This window comes from Oryctolagus cuniculus, chromosome 19, assembly GCF_051225735.1.
Source record: "Oryctolagus cuniculus isolate XC-2025 breed Fujian yellow rabbit chromosome 19, ASM5122573v1, whole genome shotgun sequence".
In the NCBI taxonomy this organism is placed as follows: domain Eukaryota; kingdom Metazoa; phylum Chordata; class Mammalia; order Lagomorpha; family Leporidae; genus Oryctolagus; species Oryctolagus cuniculus.
Window position 1 is genome coordinate 70,648,362 of NC_142885.1, and position 13,319 is coordinate 70,661,680.

The 13,319-nt window shown below is 70.7% G+C and overlaps 1 protein-coding gene across 3 annotated transcripts; it reads left to right on the plus strand.

The window, feature by feature from the left end:
- Nucleotides 1-515: 515 nt before the first annotated feature.
- Nucleotides 516-12,739, plus strand: ZNF598 (zinc finger protein 598, E3 ubiquitin ligase). Of its 3 annotated transcripts, none has more exons than XM_070064127.2 (12): nt 516-813; nt 5,636-5,748; nt 6,887-7,016; nt 7,644-7,855; nt 8,401-8,618; nt 8,929-9,046; nt 9,324-9,511; nt 9,651-9,735; nt 9,818-10,554; nt 10,804-10,954; nt 11,062-11,212; nt 11,854-12,739. In XM_070064127.2, exons 1-12 carry the CDS (start codon nt 583-585, stop codon nt 12,205-12,207), a joined length of 2,688 nt encoding a protein of 895 aa, XP_069920228.2. In that variant the 5' UTR covers nt 516-582; the 3' UTR covers nt 12,208-12,739. The 3 variants fall into 3 exon arrangements, with proteins under 3 accessions (XP_069920228.2, XP_089177982.1, XP_069920229.2); XM_089321856.1 differs by having other exon boundaries at nt 10,855-10,954; XM_070064128.2 differs by having other exon boundaries at nt 8,929-9,037.
- The last annotated feature ends 580 nt before the right edge of the window (nt 12,740-13,319 follow it).

Sequence of the window (13,319 nt, forward strand, 5' to 3'; positions counted from 1 at the left end):
ACTGCGAAGTCTCTCTTCCCCCAGTGGCCTGCGCTCTGCGGGCACAGGGGCAGCTTTGCGCGTTCCTCCACGGCCCTCCGGCGTGGCCCTGCTCTGCACCGAGGACCTGGGCAGGGACGGCGGGACTGGGGGCCCCGCGCTGCCGGGGCTCGTTCCCGCTCCGATGCTGCCCCTTGTCTGGGAGGACTCAGACCTGCGGCAGGTCCCCGCGGGGCAGGCCCAGGGGTCCCCGGGCGCGCCCGGCCTCCCGGGCCCCTGGCGCCTCGTGGGGTCCTCTCCGACAGGACGTCCGGCCAAACCTCGGAGGGGCAACGGGCGACCCCCGGACCACGACCACAACACCAGCACTGCCCGCTGCGCCTCTGCAGCTCGCGCCGGCCCGGGCCTCGGAACCTCAGGCTCGGTCTGGCGCGCCGGCGCCCGGCCCCCTCCGGCCAGCGCCCGGCCGGGGCGGAAGCCGCGGCGCCCACTTCCGCCGGGCGGGGCCGTTGCCGGGCGGGCCGGTGACGTCGTCCGGAAGGGGCGGGCCCGCCGGGAGGCCAGGCCGTGCCGCGCCGGCCGGAGGGGGCCGGAGCCCGGACCATGGCGGCGGCGGCGGCGGCGGGCGCCGAGGGGCGGCGTGCGGCCGTGGAGGCGGCGGCGGCGGCGGCGGCGCCCGAGCGGGGCGGCGGGAGCTGCGTGCTGTGCTGCGGGGACCTGGAGGCCACGGCGCTGGGCCGCTGCGACCACCCGGTGTGCTACCGCTGCTCCACCAAGATGCGGGTGCTGTGTGAGCAGCGCTACTGCGCCGTGTGCCGCGAGGAGCTGCGCCAGGTGCGGCGCGCCGCGCGTCGGGGGCCGGGCGGGCGCAGGGGCGCGGCCGCTCGCCGACGGCCGGAAGGGGACTTTGCCTGTCTGCTGTCCGCTCGCTGGCCTGGCGGCGCCGGCTTCTCAGGGAGGCCTGGTGGGGCCGCCCGCGGGGCAGCTGGGAGGTGGCCGAGCCGAGGGAGAGGGGCCGCCCCGGCGGGGCCGGAGCCTGGGGGGCCCGGGAGTGCCTGCCGAGCCGGGGGCAGGGGCACGGGGGGCTCGAGGACGCCGTGACCCGCCCGTCCGCGGCGGGGCAGTCTGATGGACGCCGACGGTTACGCCCTGGGCATTTGCACCCGGGCCCCGGGGGTGACCCTGCGCATACTCGCGCTCGGACCTGCCCGCGGGGCGGAGGTCCGGCTGGCGCTCCCGCTGTGGGGGTGTCGCAGGCGCCCCTCCTCCCCGCCAGCGTGGAGGGCCGGTTGCGACTCTTCGAGCTGGGCCGCCCCGGCTGCTGCCCTTGGAGGTGTTTGCGTCCACAGTTGTGAAATGCCCCTGGTGTGCTCGGGGAAGGCTTTGGCCGGTGACATCTGCCAGGACCGGCGTGGCTGGCGAACACGTTCTTCACGTCCGGGGAGCCGCAGGGAGGCTGCGATTTCAGGGTCATTTCGTGGCCACTCGCTCTGGGCCCTCCAGGGAAAAAGCCTTTGTCTGTGCGGTCAGTCGGCAACGCAGTGGGACGGGACTCGGGCCTGGGGAGGCTGGGGCGCAGGAGTGGCCGGGGACGCCGTGCTGTGCTTGCCGGAGCCTGCCCTGCTGGCCAGCCTCGCAAGCTGCACGCTGGAACTCCAGCGGCCGGCTGTCTCGGTGCACCTGTAGCTTCCTTCCGGCAGGCCGGTGCCGTGGACGTCCTTACAGACGGGGCCCGGGCAGGACAGTGCCGTGGACGTCCGTACAGACAGGGCCCGGGCAGGACAGTGCCGTGGACGTCCGTACAGACAGGGCCCGGGCAGGACAGTGCCGTGGACGTCCTTACAGACGGGGCCCGGGCAGGACAGTGCCGTGGACGTCCTTACAGACGGGGCCCGGGCAGGCCGGTGCCGTGGACGTCCTTACAGATGGGGCCCAGGCCTGCTGGGCATCCACCCACATGGATGGTGCTGTGGACGTCCTTACAGACAGGGCCCGGGCAGGCCGGTGCCGTGGACGTCCTTACAGACGGGGCCCGGGCAGGCCGGTGCCGTGGACGTCCTTACAGACGGGGCCCAGGCCTGCTGGGCGTCCACCACATGGATGGTGCTGTGGACATCCTTACAGACAGGGCCCGGGCAGGACAGTGCCGTGGACGTCCTTACAGACGGGGCCCGGGCAGGACGGTGCCGTGGACGTCCTTACAGACAGGGCCCGGGCAGGCCGGTGCCATGGACGTCCTTACAGACAGGGCCCGGGCAGGACAGTGCCGTGGACGTCCGTACAGACAGGGCCCGGGCAGGACAGTGCCATGGACGTCCGTACAGACAGGGCCCGGGCAGGCCGGTGCCGTGGACGTCCTTACAGACGGGGCCCGGGCAGGCCGGTGCCGTGGACGTCCTTACAGATGGGGCCCGGGCAGGACGGTGCCGTGGACGTCCTTACAGACGGGGCCCGGGCCTGCCGGGCGTCCACCCACGTGGATGGTGCCGTGGATGTCCTTACAGACGGGGCCCTGGCGGGACGGTGCCGTGGACGTCCTTACAGATGGGGCCCGGGCCTGCCGGGCATCTACCCACGTAGACAGTGCAGTGCAGGTCCTCAGAGATGGGGCCCTAGTGGGATGGTGCCGTGGACGTCCTTACAGACGGGGCTCAGGCCTGCCGGGCGTCCACCCATGTGGACGGCGCGGTGCAGATCCTTAGAGATGGGGCCCTGGCGGGCGGTGCCGTGGAGGTCCTTACAGACGGGGCCCTGCCTGCCGGGCGTCCACCAGTGTGTGGCTGTGTAGTCTGTTCTTGCTGGACCGCACGGCCTCGGAGGGCCCTGTGGAGAGGCTGTGGGCGTGAGCCGTCAGCAGGCTGTGGCTCGGGTGTGGTTTGGTGCTGGCCAGGGTGGTTCTGGGCAGCAGGGGGTGGATCCTAGGGCCTGCTGCTTGGTGAGATGCTGCTGCCCACTGTGCTGGGTGCTCTCCGTCCCTCTCCATCCATCCTGTTTGCCTCCCACTCCTGAACTTGAAGCTCCACCCTGGCCCTTCCTGTCCCTGCTGAATCCTTGGGTCACATACCTGCTCCGAAAGTCCCACAGTGACCTTCGGCCCCAAACCTGTCCCATCCGTGTCCTCCCTCGTGGGACGCAGTTGCGCGCATTGGGAGCAGCAGGTGGGCTCTGTTGGCCTGGTCTGTGCCCCTGGCCCTTCCCTCCAGGCTGCAGGCCGGGACTGGGAGTGGCTGCAGCTGCCGGTCAGGTGCAGAGCCAGGCCCCCGCCAGTGCTGGGGGTGGAGCCAAGTGGGCACAGCCGATGGGGACAGTGGCGACCCTGGGCTTGGGGGCACGGCCGGTGGAGCCCCTCACTCTCTGTTCTAGGCCTTTGTGCCACTGGAGTCTCACTGCCCACCTGGTCCTGGCCTGTTGGGCTGCAGGCCGCCCATGCAGGAAGTGCAGGGAAAGCATCAGGGGGCCTGGCTGCCCCAGGTCCAGGTCCAGAGGCGAGGGCTGGCCCAGTCAGGTCTCCCTCCCTCTGACCCACGGCTGTGGCCCGTGCTGGGGTCGGCCCTGGCTGGGGTCAGCCCTGCCCTGCCCCTCTCTGAGCTCCCTGGGAGCTGGGACCAGCTCTGTTGAGTACTCCCAGTGTGTGGGGACACAAGGCCCCAGGCCACCCCCACACTCCTGCTCCTGGGGACCCCAGGGGTGTCCCTCCCCTTCAGTCACCTGCTGACTCACCTGCCCTGGGCCTGTGTGCCTGTCCATGGGCCATGGCCCTCTGGCTGGGGTGGCCTGGAGCTGTCGCCCACCCCCCCAGTGCCTGTCCTCAGCCCAGCCTCCCTAAGGAGGGGGGGAGGGGCCGCCACGGCCTGCTGCTTGCCCTTATCTACCCGCTGGCCTCCCCTCCGCTAGGGACAGGGACACTGGCCACACCAGCTGTACTGCTGCCCGGTCATCGGCTCCCGGGGTCTACCTGTTTGGGGAGGGGTGGGGCTTCCTGTCTCCCACGGCCTCCACCCACCACAGTTAGCAGTTCCTGCCCTGGCCTGTGTAGCCGTCCCAGCATGCTGGGCCTAGGGACTGTGGTGCCCGCGGCCACTTTCCTGTCCCTTCACGAGCGGACCCAGTGTCCGCCCTCCCCCGTTCCCAGCCTGGTTCAGAGGTGCCTGGTGGGGCCACCCCTCCTGGCCTGTGCCAGCACGTGCTGCTGGCTTCTCCCTCCTCCCATGCTGCCCCCGGGGCCTCCGTGCCCTGGTCCCGCCCCCTCCACGTGGGTGCTGTCAGCCCTCCTGCCCCTGCCTTGTCCCAGGCCTCTGGTCCCTTGGCCGGCCTGAGTGGAGGCTGGCCACACTGTGTGGGGGAGAAGCTGGGGCTCCTCCCTGCAGCCCGCCAGTCTCCAGGGCAGCCACGGCGGAAGGGACGGGGGCGTCCCTGGCCAGGGCTCCCTCCGGGGAAGGAAGCTGCTCCTCCTGGCTGGCGGCTGTGGGGGGTTCCCGCGGCTGCTCCCCGGCTGCCTGGCAGCTGCGGCGGGGCGTGGCCCTGGCCTTCCAGCAGGGAGGGGGCTCTGTCCGGCAGCCGCCTGAGAGACCGTGCAGAGACCAGCCCAGTCTGGGGCCTGGGACGGAGGTCCCAGCCGGGGAGCAGCCGGGGCCTGTGGGGGCTGCGAGGCGTCCACAGGAACAATGCCCTCTGTCACTGCACCTTTGGGGGGAGCCAAGACCCCCACTTGAGACCCTCCCGGGAGCACGGCCCCAGCGCTCGCTGTGTGATGGGGTACGGAGGGAGGGGCCGGGAGACCCCTGGGCCACGCTCTTCCAGCCTGGGCTCAGGATGGGTGTGGCGGGGCCGGCCTCCAGCCTGCCACCCGTCCTGGCCCCAGGCGTGGGAACAGCGTGCCCACCAGGGACCGGGAGTATGGGTGGGCCAGGCCTTTGCTGGCCCAAGTCCTTGGTCGTGCTGGCTCCACACAGCCTCCTCAGCGAAGCCCACGGTCCCGGGGGCACGTCGATGCGACCTTTCCAAGCAAGGACGCCCCCGGGCGTGCTGGTGAGACCTGGGAGCACCGAGCAGGCTGAGCAAGCCTGTGACAGGCTGCAGGGTTCAGGGAGGTGGGGAGGGGAGGCAGCCCTGGGGGGCCTGACCTGGGGGGCGTGCCCGAGGGCCTGCCGGGCGCCGGGACAGGGGTCTGGCCACCTGGCTGTCACGCACGCTCAGGGCCTGCAGGGAGGGCTGTGTGAGAGCCAGGCTCTAGCAGGTGCTGGACACCCCTGAGGGGCCTGCTGAGCGCAGATGCCGGGCCTGTGACCTCGCGGAGGCACGGGGAGGGGCTGACCGGAGACCCCTCGTGTGTCCTGGAACGCGTCCTGCTGCCCCTCAGGAAAGTGGTCGGAGCCCCGCCCGCCGATCGGCCCCGCCTGCTTCCAGGGTGTGGCTGAGGCCAGGCACTGCGGCCACTGTGCCATGTGGCCTGCTGCCCCCTGGTGGAGAGGCGGGGCATTGCGGCTCCGTCCAGCAGCCCGTGCGGAGGTGTCCTGGGTGAGGACTCCCGGGGGAGCCTGGCGCCAGACCCCTGCCCACACCTGCTCGGGGAGCCGGTGCCAGGCCCCTGCCCCACGTGCCGCCTCTCAGCGTGCCGCTGCGGCCGCCTGCTCACTGCCCGCGTGCCTCCCTCCAGGTGGTCTTTGGGAGGAAGCTTCCGGCCTTCGCCACCATCCCCCTGCAGCAGCTGCAGCACGAGAAGAAGTACGACATCTACTTTGCGGATGGGAAGGTGTTTGCCTTGTACAGGTGAGGGCCTCTCCCTCCCCGCCGCTGCCGGGCACACCCCTCCCCTCCCCCACCTCTGCCGGGATACACCCCTCCTCCCCTGCCCGCCGCTGCCGGGCACACCCCTCCCCTCCCCGCCGCTGCCGGGCACCCCTCCTCCCCTGCCCGCCGCTGCCGGGCACCCCTCCTCCCCTGCCGCACCTCTGCCGGGACACACCCTCCTCTCCTCCCGCACCTCTGCCGGGATACACCCCTCCTCCCCTGCCGCACCTCTGCCGGGGCACACCCCTCCTCCCCTCCCCCACCTCTGCCGGGGCACACCCCTCCTCCCCTGCCGCACCTCTGCCGGGCACACCTCTCCTCCCCTCCCGCACCTCTGCCGGGGCACACCCCTCCTCTCCTCCCACACCTCTGCCGGGGCACACCCCTCCTCTCCTCCCCCACCTCTGCTGGGGCACACCCCTCCTCCCCCCCCCCGCACCTCTGCCGGGGCACACCCCTCCTCCCCTCCCCCACCTCTGCCGGGGCACACCCCTCCTCCCCTCCCCCACCTCTGCCAGGGCACACCCCTCCTCCCCTCCCCCACCTCTGCCGGGGCACACCCCTCCTCTCCTCCCCCACCTCTGCCGGGGCACACCCCTCCTCTCCTCCCCCACCTCTGCTGGGGCACACCCCTCCTCTCCTCCCCCACCTCTGCTGGGGCACACCCCTCCTCTCCTCCCCCACCTCTGCTGGGGCACACCCCTCCTCTCCTCCCCCACCTCTGCTGGGGCACACCCTTCCTCTCCTCCCGCACCTCTGCTGGGACACACCCCTCCTCTCCTCCCCCACCTCTGCCGGGCACACCCCTCCTCCCTTCCTCACCTCCTGCACTCCCATGGCCCCGAGGGAAATGATGGCAGGGCGGGTGCCGGGGATCCATTCTCGGGGCTCCAGAGACCAACCGTGGGTGCCCGAGGGCTGCCTCCTTCCCGGGGGCGCTGCGGCACCCTCCTGGGGTGGCAGTGAGGTGGCAGGTGCATTGTGGGGCGGGAGCTCGCTGGCTCCGGGCTGGGCCAGCAGGTCAGACCCCGCCTCTCAGCCTTGCTGGCCTCTGGCTCGGGCCGCGGGCAGCGGCGCCGATGTCTGGCACAGCAGGCGGCTCTCGGTGTCTCCCCAGGCAGCTGCTGCAGCACGAGTGCCCGCGGTGCCCTGAGCGGCCGCCCTTCGGCCTCTTCGGGGACCTGGAGCAGCACATGCGGCGACAGCACGAGCTCTTCTGCTGCAAGCTGTGCCTGCAGCACCTCAAGGTGCACCCGCCCCCCCCGGGACCCCGTGGGGGGGGGAGTGGGGAGACCCAGCCCCCCGGGATGTGGGGAGTGGGGAGGGCCCCCCAGGATGTGGGGGAGTGGGGAGACCCGGCCCCCCGGGACCCCGGGATGTGGGGGAGTGGGGAGGGCCCCGGGATGTGGGGAGCGGGGTGGCCTGGCCCCCCGGGACCTGGGATGTGGGGGAGCGGGGAGGGCCCCCCGGACCCCGGGATGTGGGGAGCGGGGTGGCCTGGCCCACCAGGGCCCCGGGATGTGGGGGGAGCGGGGAGGGACCCCGGGATGTGGGGGGAGCGGGGAGGGACCCCGGGATGTGGGGGAGCGGGGAGGGCCCCCTAGGGACCTGGGATGTGGGGGAGTGGGGAGACCCGGCCACCCAGGGACCCCGGGATGTGGGGGGGAGCGGGGAGGGCCCGGGATGTGGGGGAGCGGGGTGGCCCGGCCCACCAGGACCCCGGGTTGTGGGGGAGCGGCCCACCAGGGACCCCATGGGTTGGGGGGGTGGCCCGGGGTAGCTCGGGTTGGGCCCCCGGTGGCCGTGTGGGCTCCATGGTTCCTCCACAGCACAGCTGGCGCCACAGCCATCAGGACCTGCTCCTTGTCCTGCAGATCTTCACGTACGAGCGCAAGTGGTACTCGCGCAAGGACCTGGCCCGGCACCGCATGCAGGGGGACCCCGACGACACGTCCCACCGCGGGCACCCGCTCTGCAAGTTCTGTGACGAGCGCTACCTGGACAACGACGAGCTGCTCAAGCACCTGCGCCGTGACCACTACTTCTGCCACTTCTGCGACGCCGACGGAGCGCAGGACTACTACAGGTGGGCGGGGGGGGGGACGCCAGGGGCGGGACTACTGCAGGTGGGGGACGCCAGGGGTGGGACTACTACAGGTGGGGGACACTGACGGGGCAGGACTACTGCAGGTGGGGGACACCACAGGGCGGGACTACTACAGGTGGGGGACGCCAGGGGTGGGACTACTACAGGTGGGGGACGCCAGGGGTGGGACTACTACAGGTGGGGGACGCCAGGGGGCGCAGGACTACTACAGGTGGGGGGACACTGATGGGGCAGGACTACTACAGGTGGGGGACACTGACGGGGCAGGACTACTGCAGGTGGGGGACACCACAGGGCGGGACTACTACAGGTGGGGGGACACTATGGGGCAGGACTACTACAGGTGGGGGGGACGCTGACAGGGGACTACTACAGGTGGGGGGACACTGATGGGGCAGGACTACTACAGGTGGGGGGGACACTGATGGGGCAGGACTACCACAGGTGGGGGGACGCTGACAGGGGACTACTGTAGGCGGGGGGGGACACTGATGGCGTCCGTGCACCGCACGTCTGTCCCGCAGCGACTACGCGTATCTGCGGGAGCACTTCCGGGAGCAGCACTTCCTGTGCGAGGAGGGCCGCTGCAGCGCGGAGCAGTTCACCCACGCCTTCCGCACCGAGATCGACCTCAAGGCACACAGGACGGCCTGCCACAGCCGCAGCCGCGCCGAGGCCCGCCAGAACCGCCAGATCGACCTGCAGTTCAGCTATGCGCCGCGGCACGCCCGCCGCAGCGACGGTGAGCTGGGCGCCCGGGGCACGGGCCCGCAGGGTCCCTGTTCTGGATGCCCCAGAGCCAGGTCCCAGTCCCCACGGCTTCGCGGGGCCGCAGGAGGTACCTGAGCCCCGCCCGTCGGCCGTGGGACCAGCGCCGGCCTGGCGTTGCTTGCTGCGGTGGCGTCTGGCATCAGGCCGCGGCCTGAGTCGGGACAGTGGGTCGCCCTTCCTCTCCCACCGTGCTGCTCTGGGACTTGGGTCGCAGGTCATGTGGGCGAGGCCCACTGCCCTCCCCAGGTGCAGGGCAGTGACAGGCTGTGTGCTGGCCACAGGGGTCGTCAGTGGCGAGGACTACGAGGAGGTGGACAGGTACAACCGCCAGGGCCGAGCAGGCCGGGCCGGTGGGCGCGGAGCCCAGCAGAGCCGCCGAGGAAGCTGGAGGTACAAGAGGTGGGAGGATGTGCGTGCCTCTGACTTCTCCTAGCTCCTCCCCCAAGGTGGAGTCGGGACTAGGCACAGGGCTGAGGCGCTGGCCAGAGCTTCGGGTGCTGAGCAGGCTCCCCGGGGAGCAGGTCTTCCTCTTCCTGCTTGTGTCCGCCTGACTAGGGGTTGGGTGGGTGAGGGGGGCCGAGCTACTGGGGATCGCGGTGCCAGGGCACCAGCGGGCAGGCACACACAGGACTGGCCCCAGGCCCTGGCCCCGCCTGAGGCCGGATTTCCTGTCCAGGGAGGAAGAGGACCGGGAAGTCGCGGCCGCCCTCCGGGCCTCGGTGGCTGTGCAGCAGCAGGAGGAGCACCGCAGGAGCGAGGACCGGGAGGAAGGCGGCAGGGCCAAGAAGGAGGAGGCGGCTGCTCGGGGCCAGGAGGAGCCCCGCGGCGCCCGCCGCCTGCCCCGGCCTCAGGGGGAAGGCCCAGGTGAGCCAGCCGCTCTGCCTGCGGCTCTGCCCGGTTCCAGGGACCACACCGACCGGAGGGCCTCACGGGGCGACGGGCACTTACGTCCATCGATTCTCCCAGGGGCCTGCCCGGTGCCCCTCGCTCTCCTGTCTTGCAGGCCCCAAGGAAGCCTCAGCCAACGGTGCCGTCAGCCAAGAAGCCTTCCCAGCTGCAGGGCCAGCCCCAGGGGCCGCCCCGCCGAGGTAGGTGGGGGGCTGGGCGAGGCTCTGGGGCACCTGGGCAGGCCTGGGGAGCTGCTGACCGCTCTCCCCTCCCTGGACTCAGCTCGCTCCCGCCACCCACGCCCAAGCTCAAGGACGAAGACTTCCCCAGTCTGAGTGCCTCCAGCTCTTGCGCCTGCTCCGGGGCGGCAGCGTCGGGCTCGGTGGGGCTGGCGCTGGCGTACCCGGCCCCCGCCAGGGGCAAGAAGGCCTTTCAGGAGGAGGACTTCCCCGCCCTGGTGTCCTCGGTGGCCAAGCCCAGTGCCGCGCCCCCCAGCCTCCTCTCTGCCTGGAACAGCAGCTGCGGCAAGAAGGGGGCGCAGGCTGCTGGTGGGGGCAGCCAGCCCCCAAGGAAGGCTGGGAAGGGGAGCCGGGGCGGCCGAAGGGGTGGCGCGCCGTGCGTGGAGGAGGAGGAGGGCGGTGGCGTCACCGCCCAGGAGCTGCGGAGCACGCCCGCCACCGTCCCTGTCGCGGCCCTGCGGGGGCCCACCGCCACCAAGCTCGGCAAGAAGAAGAAAGTGGGCTGTGAGAAGCCCGCTGCCGCCTCGCCCCCACCACTGCCCCCCGACGGCAGTGCAGAGCCCCCTGCGGCCGAGCAGGCCCTGGAAGGCCCTGGCAGCGGAGCCGAAGGGCCGGTGACTGTCGTCAACGGACACGCTGAGGGGCCGGCCCCGGCACGGAGCACCCCCAAGGAGCCCCCTGGGCTCCCACGGCCCCTGGGACCCCTCCCCTGCCCCACGCCCCAGGAGGACTTCCCGGCACTCGGAGGCCCCTGCCCCTCCAGGACACCCCCTCCCCCAGGTACACGTCTCCCACTCGTCCTTGTCTTGGGTATCAGGAAAGGGGCTGGCCTTGGGCGAAGGGTGGACAGGGCGGCCTGAGCCGGGTCAGTCACCAAGGCCACCACGTAACCGCTCTGTGTCACCTGCTATCTGTGAGAGCGACACGCTAGCACCTTCCCGAGCAGACGGCCCCCGAGTGCGCGGGCCGAGGCTTGCCCTGCACTGGGCCCGGCCCGTGGGCAACGTGTTGGGTCTCTCGCTCCTGCAGGCTTCAACAGCGCACTGCTCCTAAAGAGCACCCTGCCCCCGCCCCCCCCAGGCCTGGCGCCCCCCGTCAGCAAACCACCACCCGGCTTCTCCGGCCTCCTGCCCGGCCCCCACCTACCCTGCGTCCCTGGCCCGGCCACCACCATGAAAGCGTAAGTGGGCGGTTGCCCGGTCTCCTGCCTTGGGGGCCAGTAGAAGGGTGCCCTTCCCTTGGGCAGCCCCAAAGGCTGAAGTCCACCTCCTCACCTCCTGACCCCAGACCCAGGCTGACACCCACACCACGGGCTTACCTGGTGCCCGAGAACTTCCGAGAAAGGAACCTGCAGCTCATCCAGTCCATCAAGGACTTCCTGCAGAGTGACGAGGCCCGCTTCAGCAAGTTCAAGAACCACTCTGGGGAGTTCAGACAGGTGAGGGGCGTGGGGCGGCTGGGGGAGGGGGTCAGACAGGTGAGGGGCGTGGGGCGGCTGGGGGAGGGGGGTCAGGAGAGGTGGGCGTGGGGTGGCTAGGGGAGGGGGAGTCAGGAGAGGTGGGCGTGGGGCAGCTGGGGGAGGGGAGTCAGACAGGTGAGGGGCGTGGGGCGGCTGGGGGAGGGGGGTCAGGAGAGGTGGGCGTGGGGCGGCTGGGGGAGGGGGGTCAGGAGAGGTGGGCATGGGGCAGCTGGGGGAGGGGAGTCAGGAGAGGGGTGTGGGGCAGCTGGGGGAGGGGACTTCAGACAGGTGAGGTAGGGCGTGGGGAGGCTGGGGGAGGGGGAGCCAGGAGAGGTGGGCGTGAGGCAGCTGGGGGAGGGGGATTTCAGACAGGTGAGGCAGGGCGTGGGGTGGCTGGGGGAGGGGGAGTCAGGAGAGGTGGGCATGGGGCAGCTGGGGGAGGGGACTTCAGACAGGTGGGTACAGCATGGGGAGGCTGGGGGAGCAGGGATTCAGACAGGTGAGGGGGGTGGCTGGGGGAGAGGTAGTTCATACAGGTGAGGCGGGGCTGGGCGGGGGGCGGCTGTGGGGGGAGAGGGGAGGCGGGCCTGGGCCTGAGTCAGCCTGGCTCCCCCTGGCAGGGCATGGTGTCCGCAGCCCAGTATTACAAGAGCTGCCGGGACCTGCTGGGGGAGAACTTCCAGAAGATCTTCAATGAGCTGCTGGTGCTGCTGCCGGACACGGCCAAGCAGCAGGAGCTGCTGTCTGCGCACGCAGACTTCCGCAGCCGCGAGAGGCCTCCCGGCGCCAAGTCCAAGAAGAACAAGAAGAGCGCGTGGCAGGCCAGCACCCAGCAGGCGGGCCTGGACTGCTGCGTGTGCCCCACCTGCCAGCAGGTGCTGGCGCAGGGCGACGTGAGCAGCCACCAGGCGCTGCACGCCGCCCGGGACGACGACTTCCCCTCCCTGCAGGCCATCGCCAGGGTCATCACGTAGCTCCCGCCAGCGTGGGCAGGCGCTGTCCCACCGTTGGCCTCCCTTCCTCCCGGCAGCCAGGCAAGGCCGTGGAGAGGCTGGCCGGCAGGCCTCTCGTCCCCCTGCCAGGGCATTGCCAGGTCCGCTCTGCCATCAGCACAGGTCCCACGGAGGCTCCACCCACCTCAGTACCAGGCCGGCTTGGTTTGGATTCACGTGCGATTGGGCGTGCGGGAGAGGCCGAGGCCCAGACTGTACCGGTCACCGCCGAGGCCACGGCAGTCCCGTCTAGGCTCCCCCGCATCGGGCTGCAGCCTGAAACCCCCAAAGCCAAAGCTGTGGATCCGCTGGTGCTGGAGCCCGGTGTTGAGTGTGTCGTGCAAACAGGTGGCTGTTCTGTGATTCTGGAATGTTCAGGATTAAAACCAGACATGAAATTGTGCTACTTGAAGTTGAATCTTTTTATGAGACAAGCTGAATCTGGGATCTCAAATTGCCTCTGACCTTTTATAAGACAGTTTATCTTCAAATAAATTTATTTTGCAATACTGCACGTCGCTGGTGTCCTGAGCTCTGCGTGCCGTGTATCCTGACGCCAGGGTGTGGACATGCATCACAGTGCAGCTCGGCAGCTGGCCAGGCGGCACTGGTGTGGAGGAAGGCCCAGGAGGGACAGCCGGGCAGCCGTGGTGGGCTGGCGGGAAGCAGCAGCCAAACCCAGGCCCTAGTAGCCATGGCCAAGCCTCTGGGGACAGTCACACTGTGCTGGGCACCTGTGTCCAGTGAACCCCTCCTTTGAGAATGTCCACATCCACAGAGCAAGAGATGGGCCACTGGAGACGCACCCCAGCAAGAGGGCAGAGCCGCAGTACCCCAGGAAGGTAAGGGGGAGGGGACCAGACCCTGGGTCGCCCCATTCTGTTCCAAACACAAAGAGCAGAAGTGGTCAACCCAAGGGCCATGTCCCCAGAAGGCAGAGAACACAAGATGGTTCCTAGAGTGAGCGGAAGAGGGGCTGGGATGCCCACAGCCTGTATCTGAGTGCCTGGCTACTGGGGCCAGCGCTGCGTGCCGTGGGTAGAGCCACTGCCTGCAGCACCCGCATCCCACGTGGGCGCTGGCTGGAGTCCCGG